At 44.7% G+C, this 14,271-nt stretch overlaps 1 protein-coding gene across 1 annotated transcript in view; it reads right to left on the minus strand.

Moving 5' to 3' along the window:
* Positions 1-10,712, minus strand: part of TSPAN17 (tetraspanin 17) — a 79,340-nt gene extending 68,628 nt beyond the window's left edge. Inside the window, exon 1 of the mRNA XM_040406713.1 lies at positions 10,388-10,712. Coding sequence (XP_040262647.1) covers positions 10,388-10,474 — 87 coding nt within the window. The 5' untranslated portion in view covers positions 10,475-10,712. The remainder of the gene's footprint in view (positions 1-10,387) is intronic.
* Positions 10,713-14,271: the final 3,559 nt, after the last annotated feature.

Genomic DNA, 14,271 nt, shown 5'->3' on the forward strand with positions numbered 1-14,271 from the left:
GCCCCGTGTCGCTAGACCACAGGTTACGCAGGATCCGCTTCAAGAGCAGCAGAGTGGGGCTGTCGCTGCCGGATCACGTGGTGAGGCATACACCAGCAGCGCAGCCCTTCCTGGACCTAGTACCAGCACTGCCGTACAACCTGGTGAAGTAGCGAGCACCAGAAGGGCAGTTGAAGCTGGTACGGTGGCACGTGCAGTAGTTACCCCGTCGCAGCCACCGCGCAGACAGGCCCGTAGACCCCCTAGAGTCCCTGAGGTGCTGGCAAACCCTGATTGGCAGTCACCAACTTCAGCCGCACCTGTAGTTCCCCCTTTCACCGCCCAGTCTGGAGTTCGGGTTGAGACGGCTCAAATCGCTTCGGCCCTGGGATTTTTTGAGCTGTTCTTGACTGCGGAGCTCTTGGACTTAGTCGTGGCAGAGACCAACCAATATGCCACACAATTTATAACCGCAAACCCGGAAAGCTATTATGCCCAGCCTTTCCGGTGGAAACCAGTCCAAGTTTCCGAACTTAAAATTTTTCTGGGCCTTCTCCTCAACATGGGCCTGACAAAAAAGCATGAATTGCGGTCATATTGGTCCACGAACCCAATTCATCACATGCCCATGTTCTCTGCTGCTATGTCCAGGACACGATTTGAGACCATCCTGCGTTTTCTGCATTTTAGCGACAACACCACCTCCCGTCCCAGAGGCCACCCAGCTTTTGACCGGCTCCACAAAATTCGGCCCCTCATAGACCATTTCAACCAGAAATTTGCAGATTTGTATACCCCTGAGCAAAACATCTGCGTAGACGAGTCCCTAATACATTTTACCGGGCGCCTTGGCTTCAAACAATACATCCCAAGCAAGCGTGCCCGGTATGGGGTCAAATTGTATAAGCTCTGTGAAAGGGCCACAGGCTATACCCACAAATTTCGGATCTATGAGGGAAAAGATCAGACCCTGGAGCCGGTCGGTTGCCCTGACTACCTGGGGAGCAGTGGGAAGACAGTCTGGGACTTGGTGTCACCCTTATTCGGCAAGGGGTACCATCTTTATGTGGACAATTTTTACACAAGTGTGGCCCTCTTTAGGCATTTGTTTCTAGAACGGATTTGCGCCTGTGGCACCGCGCGAACTAGTCGCGTGGGCTTCCCCCAACGGCTTGTAACCACCCGTCTTGCAAGGGGGGAGAGGGCTGCCTTGTGTAACGAAGAACTGCTCGCGGTGAAATGGAGAGACAAGCGTGACGTTTACATGCTCTCCTCCATTCACGCAGACACGACAATCCAAATTGAAAGGGCAACCCGTGTCATTGAAAAGCCCCTCTCAGTCCACGACTATAATGCGCTCATGGGAGGGGTGGACTTCAATGACCAGATGTTGGCTCCCTATTTAGTTTCCCGCAGAACCAGACGCTGGTATAAGAAGGTGTCTGTATATTTAATTCAATTGGCGCTGTACAATAGTTTTGTTCTCTACAGTAAGGCTGGGAGAACAGGATCCTTCCTCAAATTCCAGGAAGAGATCATCGCGAACCTCCTTTACCCAGGAGGTTCCGTGGCCCCATCCACCAGTGTAGTTAGCCGTCTACACGAGCGACATTTCCCCAGTGTCGTTGCTGGTACCTCAACCCAACCGCCACCCCGAAAAAAATGTCGTGTCTGTAGCAGGAGTGGAATAAGGCGTGACACCCGCTATTTCTGTCCTGACTGCCCTGACCACCCTGCCCTATGCTTAGGTGAGTGTTTCCGGAAGTACCACACACAGGTACACCTAGCATAGGGATTGCATCTCACAGGACAGGCACACAGGGCTATTAGGGCCCTTTTACTCACAGCTGCTGCAAACCTCTCCTTTCACCTGGGATAAAGTGCATAACGTACTTCGCCACATCTTTGGGCGATTTGCGCTTTGCACATTGTCCCATGGGGAAGGAGAGGTTTGTTCTATAAAGGTAAAAAAAACTAAACAAAAAAAAAATTACCGGTAAGTAAAAAAGTTACAAAAGTTAAAAAAAGTTAATATGTTCTGTTCTAAAGTTAATAAAGTTATTGCTTTGCGGCCTGGTTTTTTCTTTTTTGTTTTGTTTTTTTTTACCTTTCAGGTGGACCAACCGATCGACCAGCTGCAGCACTGATGTGCATTCGGACAGAAGCATTGTGCTGCTGTCAGATTACACGCAAGTCGGTGTATGCGGCGCTGCAAGACGAGATTTCTCCTCTGCAGTAAAAGATACGTTTGCCGAGGCATATGAGCTGAGGAGGTGGCGGTGTTCATATACTTTGGCAAACACTTTGTATATATAAAAAAAAAAATCCCGGCAATGATTTATTCATCCACATCGATTGATGTGAATGGAGAAATCGGGTTTGCCAGGGCATACGAGCTAAGTGGGCATGGATGTTGGGCGGAGCTCCTATGTCCTGGCAGACGCCTTTCCCCTCCTTTTTCTTTTTTTGGCAGAGATTTTTTCATCCACATTGATTGATGCGAATGAAGAAATCTGTGCCGTTCATTTTTTTCTTTCAGCCCAGAGGCTGAACGGAAAAAAAAAATCTCATTACCCGTATGCTCAATATAAGGAGAATAGCAGAAACTCCTAATGCTGGGCATACATGTAATGATTGCGGAGACCCTCAAATGCCAGGGCAGTACAAACACCCCACAAATAACACCATTTTGGAAAGAAGACACCCCAAGGTATTCGCTGAGGGGCATATTGAGTCCATGAAAGATTGAAATTTTTGTCCCAAGTTAGCGGAAAGGGAGACTTTGTGAGAAAAAAAATAAAAAAATCAATTTCCGCTAACTTGTGCCAAAATTTTTTTTTTTCTATGAACTCGCCATGCCCCTCATTGAATACCTTGGGGTGTCTTCTTTCCAAAATGGGGTCACATGTGGGGTATTTATACTGCCCTGGCATTTTAGGGGCCCCAAAGCGTGAGAAGAAGTCTGGTATCCAAATGTCTAAAAATGCCCTCCTAAAAGGAATTTGGGCCCCTTTGCCCACCTAGGCTGCAAAAAAGTGTCACACATGTGGTATCTCCGTATTCAGTAGAAGTTGGTGAATGTGTTTTGGGGTGTCATTTTACATATACCCATGCTGGGTGAGATAAATATCTTGGTCAAATGCCAACTTTGTATAAAAAAATGGGAAAAGTTGTCTTTTGCCAAGATATTTCTCTCACCCAGCATGGGTATATGTAAAATGACACCACAAAACACATTCCCCAACTTCTCCCGAGTACGGCGATACCAGATGTGTGACACTTTTTTGCAGCCTAGGTGGGCAAAGGGGCCCACATTCCAAAGAGCACCTTTCGGATTTCACAGGTCATTTACCTACTTACCACACATTAGGGCCCCTGGAAAATGCCAGGGCAGTATAACTACCCCACAAGTGACCCTATTTTGGAAAGAAGACACCCCAAGGTATTCCGTGAGGGGCATGGCGAGTTCCTAGAATTTTTTATTTTTTGTCACAAGTTAGTGGAAAATTATGATTTTTTTTTTTTTTTTTTTTACATACAAAGTCTCATATTCCACTAACTTGTGACAAAAAATAAAAACTTCCATGAACTCACTATGCCCATCAGCGAATACCTTGGGATGTCTTCTTTCCAAAATGGGGTCACTTGTGGGGTAGTTAGACTGCCCTGGCATTCTAGGGGCCCAAATGTGTGGTAAGGAGTTTGAAATCAAATTCTGTAAGAAATGACGAGTGAAATCCGAAAGGTGCTCTTTGGAATATGGGCCCCTTTGCCCACCTAGGCTGCAAAAAAGTGTCACACATCTGGTATCTCCGTACTCAGTAGAAGTTGGGGAATGTGTTTTGGGGTGTCATTTTACATATACCCATGCTGGGTGAGAGAAATATCTTGGCAAAAGACAACTTTTCCCATTTTTTTATACAAAGTTGGCATTTGACCAAGATATTTATCTCACCCAGCATGGGTATATGTAAAAAGACACCCCAAAACACATTCCCCAACTTCTACTGAATAAGGAGATACCAGATGTGTGACACTTTTTTGCAGCCTAGGTGGGCAAAGGGGCCCATATTCCAAAGAGCACCTTTCGGATTTCACTCGTCATTTTTTACAGAATTTGATTTCAAACTCCTTACCACACATTTGGGCCCCTAGAATGCCAGGGCAGTATAACTACCCCACAAGTGACCCCATTTTGGAAAGAAGACACCCCAAGGTATTTCGTGAGGGGCATGGCGAGTTCCTAGAATTTTTTATTTTTTGTCACAAGTTAGTGGAAAATGATGATTTTTTTTTTTTTTTTTTTTTTCATACAAAGTCTCATATTCCACTAACTTGTGACAAAAAATAAAAACTTCCATGAACTCGCCATGCCCATCAGCGAATACCTTGGGGTCTCTTCTTTCCAAAATGGGGTCACTTGTGGGGTAGTTATACTGCCCTGGCATTCTAGGGGCCCAAATGTGTGGTAAGGAGTTTGAAATCAAATTCTGTAAAAAATGACGAGTGAAATCCGAAAGGTGCTCTTTGGAATATGGGCCCCTTTGCCCACCTAGGCTGCAAAAAAGTGTCACACATCTGGTATCTCCGTACTCAGTAGAAGTTGGGGAATGTGTTTTGGGGTGTCATTTTACATATACCCATGCTGGGTGAGAGAAATATCTTGGCAAAAGACAACTTTTCCCATTTTTTTATACAAAGTTGGCATTTGACCAAGATATTTATCTCACCCAGCATGGGTATATGTAAAAAGACACCCCAAAACACATTCCCCAACTTCTACTGAATAAGGAGATACCAGATGTGTGACACTTTTTTGCAGCCTAGGTGGGCAAAGGGGCCCATATTCCAAAGAGCACCTTTCGGATTTCACTCGTCATTTTTTACAGAATTTGATTTCAAACTCCTTACCACACATTTGGGCCCCTAGAATACCAGGGCAGTAGAACTACCCCACAAGTGACCCCATTTTGGAAAGAAGAGACCCCAAGGTATTCGCTGATGGGCATAGTGAGTTCATAGAACTTTTTATTTTTTGTCACAAGTTAGTGGAATATGAGACTTTGTAATAAAAAAAAAAAAAAAAAAAAAAAAATCATCATTTTCCGCTAACTTGTGACAAAAAATAAAAAGTTCTATGAACTCACTATGCCCATCAGTGAATACCTTAGGGTGTGTACTTTCCGAAATGGGGTCATTTGTGGGGTGTTTGTACTGTCTGGCCATTGTAGAACCTCAGGAAACATGACAGGTGCTCAGAAAGTCAGAGCTGCTTCAAAAAGCGGAAATTCACATTTTTGTACCATAGTTTGTAAACGCTATAACTTTTACCCAAACCATTTTTTTTTTACCCAAACATTTTTTTTTTATCAAAGACATGTAGGACAATAAATTTAGAGCAAAATTTATATATGGATCTTGTTTTTTTTGCAAAATTTTACAACTGAAAGTGAAAAATGTCATTTTTTTGCAAAAAAAATCGTTAAATTTCGATTAATAACAAAAAAAGTAAAAATGTCAGCAGCAATGAAATACCACCAAATGAAAGCTCTATTAGTGAGAAGAAAAGGAGGCAAAATTCATTTGGGTGGTAAGTTGCATGACCGAGCAATAAATGGTGAAAGTAGTGTAGGTCAGAAGTGTAAAAAGTGGCCTGGTCTTTCAGGGTGTTTAAGCACTGGGGGCTGAGGTGGTTAAACAGGGTTTTCAATAAACATTGGACCTGTAGAAAAACCTGCACGTTCTGTCCTTCTATTACCAGAGCAAAGCTCACTGAAAGCCTTCCATTCACTCCACGATACGACAGAACTTACGCATGACATTTGAGAGGCATTCAGAGCAGGAATGCAAGGTAGCTAAGTGTAGAAAGCAAGCAGGTCTGGGACTGGCATTCTTAGTGGTAACAGGGGTGACATTACCATGGAAGCAGGCAGCACAATAAATCCTCATTCTTCACAGAGCTTAACTTCTTCACTCCCATCTGTTAACCAGTGTTTTGCAGGAACAAAACCAAATTATTTAACACCCCATAGAGTGACTAGGGAGCGGTGACATCACCGAGCCACAGGGGGATACAAACCATGCACGTTAATAGCTAAAACCAGCACGGAAAGTTACCCTGAATGTGGAGAAGATAAGGTGTACAGGAAACTCAAGGAGCGGTAGTAAAAAACGGGCACAGACCACATGTGCTGTGAAGAAAGCAGGTCTCAGCCACAAGGGGGCGCCCTAAGAAAACCATTTATCCTGGGATCTTGATAACTTCACAAGGATGTGCAACATTTGCAATTCTTCTGGCGGCTCATGAAAAGTGATGTGACCTCCAAAAGGAGGAGAAGTTTAGATCAGATCTAATGCGGAGTGAGAAGAGAGGATGTGAAATGCATGACAGTTATTAAGTGTGGCTTTTTCATAAGTTTGATACAAATCAAGCCATCTAAATAATTAAAGGGGTTGTCAGGTTCAGAGCTGAACCCGGACATATCCCCATTTCCACTCCTCCGGCCACCCTGACATGAGCATCGGAGCATTTCATGTTCCGAATCGCGCAGGTTTTTTCTGGAGATCCGGTGATGTACCATGCTCTCCATGGGAAAGCTAGACAGAGGCTTCCACCTAGCAGTGAACCCGGCGACGTCATCAGCACTAATGGGCAGGCTTTAGCGCTGCCCTAGCCTGTAAAAAGGACTAGGGCAGCGCTAAAGCCGGCCAATCAGAGCTGGTGACGTAATTGGGAACACTGCTAGGCGGAAGCGATTCAGCGCAGGGCAAGGGGGAGCATCAGCGCATTAAATGCTCATCTCAGAGGGGCTCTCTGGGTAAAGTAGGGGATATGTCCGCAACTCCTTTAAGAAGAACACCAGTCTTGGTATATATGGGTCATTAAAAGGTACACTGCCATGAATGGCTGAGATTGGAATACCCATTTTACGCTGCAGGCGGAGGCAACTAGACTCAGGCCTCATGCACACAGTATTTTTTGTCCACATCCAATCTGCAATTTTTTCCAATCTATGTGGCTGCAAAAGACACCATGTGCTATCCGCATCCATATGTCCGTCCGCGGCTCCACAAAAAGATAGAACATGTCCTATAATTGTCCATATTGCACAATAGTGCAGGACGTCGGAACGGGAAAGTGCAGGGCGCACATGGCCGGGAACACTTACTGGCATGTGCATGAGGCCTTATGGAGACAGGTAGGCTGTGTCACACCATAGTAGTGAATGGAGCTGTGGACAGGCTGCACACTACTGCTCCAGTCATCTCCAGGATCACAAGTGGTCCCAGCAGTTGGACCCACCACAATGCATCATTTATCACCTAATACAATGATAATGACTATATGTCAAGGGTATAATCGGTGGAGCAGAATTGTCTTTGGTCATCCATGAGACTTAGACGTTTTGCACCCTCATAGTTTTACTGATATTATACATAATTTGGCTCAACGAAACGACCATCAGGTACACAGAAATGACTCAACTGCCAACCATTAATCCAGAAAGCCAATACCCCAAGCACAGAACTGTATCACGGGAACTTGACAAAACAAGAAGCAGAACTTAGCGGGAGGACGACCCGCCGGACTTACCATAACTTATGCCAGAAACGGACGTAGATCATAGCTGAAGTCTGCGCCATCCCCTGGCCGGTGCAGACTTCAGTTTCTGGCTCACGCACACTACCAGAGATGCGCCTCTTAATAAATGAGGTGCATTTCACGCCAGTGCAGGGAGATGAAGATTGGCATATGGGAACGCCAGTCTTGATAATTCTCCCCATTTACAATTATCTACTCCTGAAATACACACCAGCTCCGGCACAAGATGTGAAAAACGGATTAGGAGGCATGTGCACCCCTTAAAGTTGCCACACAACTAGGACTAGTGTATGAAACGCCAGTCTTTAGTAAGGCTACTTTCACACCTGCAGCATTGCCACCCGACAGAGAAAGCAGGAACCAGCCCGAAACAAACTGCAGCGGATGCCGTCTGGCTAAATCTCAACATATTTGGCGGATTGCAGTCGGATCTCTGCCGCAGATGTGAAACCAGTGTGTCCTGGTAAGTGGAGCAAACTTCCAAATAACGGGGGCCCGCGGGATATCATCCAACTTCAAAGGAAACTATTGATCCTGGAAAATTATTCTCGGGATCGCCTCTGCCTGATTTAACAAAGAGGTTCTCCGGAGATAGCAATTCCCAGGCTAGTCACCTAGACTGCTTACAGTACATGTGATAGTGGGGGCAACCAGTCATGTACTGTAGGGACGTCACTGTGATTAGATGGCCTGCTCATGTGACATCAGCACACAAGCGCATTAACAGAAGGATCGCAAACTAAAGCCACATGCACACGACTATGCGGTTTGCGAACTGTGTGCACGCGCCACTTTTTCCACCTCCTGTAAAAGGCAGTGCTCTTTTATATGGGGCTGCGGAAAAAAATAGATGGGTCCGCATCTGAACAGCTGTGGATGGAATAGACGCAAGGAATTCTAAAGTATATTAAGAGGTTAACATTTTAGCATTTTTTGCCGAGTTAAAACGTTTGTATTCCCTAGATAAACCCTATAAAGTGTCATTTGGTGATGACCGATCACAGATCTGGGGGCCGCAGTGCCGGGGTAGCGCCAAGCTCCTTTCACAGCAATAAGTCAGTCCTGGAGCTTCTTCATTCCCACAATTCAAAGTTACTTTATCGAATGGGAATAACCCTTTAACAAGTGCATGCCCTGCTGTAGTTCAGCTGAACAGATAGAGCCTGCGTGGATGCGGCGGTGGCAGAGGAGCGACAAACAGGCAAGTACTAACTAAACTTTATTCCACAGGTTACAAGAAAACAGGGATTTAAAAAAAAAAAAATATATATATATATATATATATATATATATATATATAAAAAATATAAACTTTTTTTATAACAGGGAAGGGAAGCTGTCAAAAAAAATAGAAGAAAAAAAAAAAAAAAAAAGAAACTAAGGGGCCGTTCACATCTCATTTTCGCCGTACGTCAAGTTAATACTTTATAAACAGAAAAAATAAAATGTATAGAATCCTATGGCTTGACGTACCCATAGACTATATAATTGTACTTTTTTTGCAGGATAGAATAACTTAGCACAACACGCTTTTCTGTCCTGCAAAAAAAATAAATTAATTATATATATATATATATCTCATTTTATTTTACATTGCAGTGGATGGAAATGTAAGACAATACATTGCCGTCCATTAAACATACCCCCTTTTTTTTTTTTTCATAAAATGCTTTAAAATCTTTATTTAAAAAAAAACAAAAAAAAAAACAGACAAACATATTGAAACAGATGCACATCCATCAAACATATACGTAAAAAAAAAAAAAAAAAAAAAAAAATCGATAACCACAAAATTGCGTATGTTTGTGTACTTTTTTTTTTACTGCATGTCCAAACGTATCTGCTTGACGTACAGCCCCTTACCCTCACTCTCCTGAACCCCTCTGTTCCAACACAACCACTCCGCCAGGCTTGGTTTTCCTGCCCGTACACCACACATGACCACTGCAGCCAATCACTGGCCTCCGAGGTCTTGTGCCATGAACCACTGAGGCCAGTGATTGGCTACAGCAGTCACATGTGGTTTACAGTCATATCAAGGATCAGAGCAGCAGGGGGTTTGGAACAGCGAGCACAAGCCTTTTTTTTTATTATTCTAAGTATCCCTGCCTTTAAAAAAACATTTTTTAACTCTTTCAATAACAAAGTTGGAGCATTTTTCCAAGCAGGATTTGTTTTTCTTTAGTTTTTTCTCTCAGTGTAACAGGCTACACCACCCAAAAAACATAAACCCGTCAAGTGCACAATCAGGACAGTGTATCAGCAGCTTTGCCACATAGGAGACGTCACAGTATACCTTTGTGTACGCTTTTTGGGGTACGCCAACCCACATACAACATCAAGACATGCCAAAGCTAAAGGGGCATGCCCCTTGATAAGCAGGTGGCTCTGGTGCACCCGTGGCTGGACACTCGTCAATAAGAACTCTGACAGATGTGCCTAGAACCAGGTCAGGTATTGTGCCACAGAGATGGCGCTTAAAGGCGCAGTCACAGAACAGCAGGGGACAATAAACAATGCCAACTGTCCCCACGACCCACTCACCACTGCCACCACAGACCCCTGGCACCACTGTGCTGCCCTCCGCCTCCATTTACGGCTGGGACATGAAAACATTGCCTGCCACCCACACACACACACCCTGCCCGCTTAACCCCGTCAGTGCCAGCCCTGCCACTCAGATCATTACCCCGAGCATTGACAAACAATGGGAAGTGGAGGCAGAAAGGCCAGCGCTCCCTCTCACAATACAGCAAACAAAAGCCTCCATCTTCCCACACCTCCCCCCGCCGCCGGGAAACTCACCCAGAACACTATGTTAAAGCCGAACAAGAAATACTTGACGCAGCAGCTGACTTCGGGTCCCTTGAAATGCTGGTGTTTGCCAGACATGGCTTGGAGCGCCGACTGGGCACGGGGAGCGCTAGTCACAAATGCAGGGGATGCTTGGCGTGTGCCGTGCTGAGGGGAAGGTAGAATGGCGTCCGGGGGCTAAACGCTGGCATTGGGAGGCTGCACGGAGCGCTCGGGGCACCAGGCTATTGTTAGTGCGCTTCCTGGAGTCCCGGGCACGGGATTGTCCATGTCCGCCTTGTCCTGCTGGATGCAGTCAGCGTTTAGCTCCTCCCACCCGTGAGCGGTCCTGCCATTGTTTTGCTGACCAGCGCCACCTTCAGCTACAAATATGGTATTGCAGCGCCGAGGAGCGCGCCTCACACCTGCTGGGGTCGCACAGAGGCGGGGTCTTTTTTGTGGACATTGTATGCAAGGTATGGCTGTGGCTCAATACACTGATATAGAGTGAGCCATAAAATGAAGAAAATTACCATCAGCCACAGAAAAAATCTGACCCATTTGTGTTTTTTTTTACTGACACTGGGGAAAAATCCGTTTTTTATAGACTGGTCAGGAATTTCTGGACGGTTGGCAATCCTGAGGCCTAGATTTACTAATATATTTGCACCAAAAAATTGGTGCATCTGGCGTTTCTACACTTTGACGGTTGGAAAAGGGGTGGGGCTTAGAAATTGGGCAGAATGATACCGTAAAGAGGGCGGAGCTTACATTTCAGCACAATCCTACAGTGAAAATCTGTCTCAAAGTACGGCTACCTTCACTAGCGTTTCTATTTTCCGGTATTGAGATCCGTCAAAGAGTCTCAAAAACGCTTCCGTTTTGTCCCTATTCATTGTCAATGGGGACAAAACGTAACTGACTAGAACGGAGTGCTCCAAAATGCATTCCCTTCCGTTCCGTTTGGTTGCGTTCCCATACCGGAGAGCAATCCGCAGCATGCTGCGGTTTTCTTTCCATCATGGATCCGTCATGATCCCATTGACTTTCAGTGGAGTTCATGACGGATCCGTCTTGGCAATGTTACAGATAATACAACCGGATCCGTTTTTGCTAAACCCTGCCGGATCCAGTATAAACACTGGGGTGAAAGTAGTCTAAGCCAACCAATAGTTGTTGTAAAACTACAACTCCCACCATGCTCAGCTATAGGCTGTCTAGCCATGCATGCTGGGAGTTATAGTTTAGCAACGGCTGGAGGCGCATTTGCAGCCCCCAAATTGTGGAATGGATGTAGACCCATTCATACGGTTGTCTGAATGAGCCCTAACTAATAGGACCATCTCCTGGACTTCAAAGCCCTGAATGAGAATATAAATATATAAAATACCAGTTTTACTGAATAATTTCCCATAAAACTATATAGGGGTCTGCTCAGCTCCTCCTGCTCTATAACTAGTATTAGATTGGTAGCGGTCCTACCACGGGGACCTCACACGGCCCTCAAAATGAACAACGCAATAGGTCAGGTATGCACACTGCTGCCTTATTCATACATTTCATCAATTCCTAAAGAAAATTTAAGCGATTGCACAGAAATTTGTGACTTTTTGCATTTTTACACCACTCACTCCAGTTTTGTAATATGGGTGTAAAAGTGGGTGTGGTTAGCTATGGTAATGAGTTTCACTGCCGATTTATCATTGCGACTTTTTTTTTTTAAAGTTGCAATCTCACTCCAGGAGGAGGGTGGAGTAGGAAAACTGGAGGCGCTTCTCTAGACAGAAGTGGTAGGTTTCAGGAAAAGCCAAATTTATCAAACAACCTGTGACATTTGATAAATGTGGTATAAAGTACTCCAACACAGACTCAAGCAAAACTGACTTCAAATATTCTCCTCGTGATAAATTCCCCCCATAGAGTACAGCGCTCACCTATTTCTTCAACTCCTAGAAGGGTGATGGAGCAGCAATTGGTATGCCCAAACTGCAGCACTTTTTTTTCTTATGGGGGGGGGGGGGGGCAGGGTCCCTGTTCTTGTGATTTGCTTTCGTCTCAGCGGTAGGACCCCCACCGCTCTAATAGTTAATTCCTATCCTGTGGATAGGGGATAACTTCTCACAACCAGAATACCCCTTTAAGTCAGTGGGTACCTTCAGAAGCCTTGGTGTCAGTCAGGCTCCAGCACGGGGGGTGTGGTTTCGGTTCAGAACGGAAGCCACAAAGCAGATGAACAGAAGCTTAGGGGCAGCGGCGCACCACCAATGAGGCCAGGTGAGGCAGATGGCTGGGGCAGCCGATGGGCCATGAAGGGAAAGGGTTAGGTGAAGAAATTGGCTTTGGGGAGGGGGCGCTGTTTCAGTTTTCGCCTCTGGCAGCAGAAAGGCTAGGCGCACCACTGCTTAGGGGGGACTTGTTTCCCAAAGCAAGTTAACAGGTTCCATGAGCAAATGTGTGGATCTGTCATCTAATATCATTTCCACAGAATCATGGCCTTGTTTATACAGTTTGAGGTGTGCTAGCCAGCTTTAGAGCCCCCCAAACATGTTGTGGCATACCCATATATAGTTAGCCCTGATATATTCAAGTCAATTTCAAGGAGGGCGATCCATTTGTTTTTTGTTTGTCCTCTTCATAACGGAAAATTCAGAGATCAAATATGTAAGCAAATGGAAATTTACCATCTCTTGTGCGTGAAAACCTCATGCACACGAAAGTATTTTCATTCCGTTTCCATTCCGTTATTTTTTTTTGCGTACCGTATACAGAACCATTCATTTCAATGGGTCCGCAAAAAAAATTGAAGTTACTCCGTGTGCATTCCATTTCCGTATGTCCGTATTTCCGTTCAGCAAAAAAATAGAACATGTCCTATTACTGTCCGCATTACGGACAAGGATAGTGCTGTTCTATTAGGGGCCAGCTGTTCTGTTCCGCAAAATATGGAATGCACACGGACGTCATCCGTATTTTTTGCAGATCGCAAAATACATAAGGTCATGTGCAGGAAGCCTTAGGCCTCCTGCACACAAATGTTTTTTTCCATTTACGTTCTGTTTTTTGCGTTCCGTATACGGAACCATTTATTTAAATGGATCCGCAAAAAAAAAAACTGAAGGTACTCCGTATGCCTTCAATTTCCTTTCCGTTCAAACATAGAACATGTCCTATTATTGTCCGCAAATCACGTTCTGTGGCTCCATTCAAGTCAATGGGTCCGCAAAAAAAAAAAATTAAATGGAATGCATCCGTATGTCTTCCGTATCCGTTCCGTTTTTACGGAACCATCTATTAAAAATTTTATGCCCAGCCCAATTTTGTAATGTACTTACTGTTTAAACATTATTGTATCCTTCCGTTTCAGTTTGCAATCCGCAAAAATCAGAACACAAACGGAAACCAAAACAGCAAAATGGAACGGAGACACTACTGAAACAAAAAAAACTGATCCGTTACAATTGAACCGCAAAAACATACGGTCGTGTGTAGGAGGCCTTAGGGCTCAAGCACACAAACTTATTTTTTTTCCGCTTCCGTTCCATTTTTTTGCGGACCGTATGCAGAACTATTCACTTTAATAATGGGTCCACAAAAACAACGGAAGGTACTCAGTGTGCATTCTGTTTCCATATTTCCGTTCCGCAAAAAAGTAGTGCATGTCCTATTATTGTCCACAAATCACAGTTCAAGGCCCTATTCAAGTCAACGGGTCTGCAAAAAATACAGAACGCACACAGAACACATCCGTATGTCATCCATTTTTTGCAGATCCATACTGTAGAAATGCTATGCCCAGCCCATATTGCTCATGTGTTTGGTGATTAATAATTTACTGTTTCAGTTTCTGATCCGAAAAAAACGGATCGCATATGGAAACCATACGAATATGTTTTGTG

Source organism: Bufo bufo, chromosome 1 (genome assembly GCF_905171765.1).
Source record: "Bufo bufo chromosome 1, aBufBuf1.1, whole genome shotgun sequence".
NCBI lineage: Eukaryota > Metazoa > Chordata > Amphibia > Anura > Bufonidae > Bufo > Bufo bufo.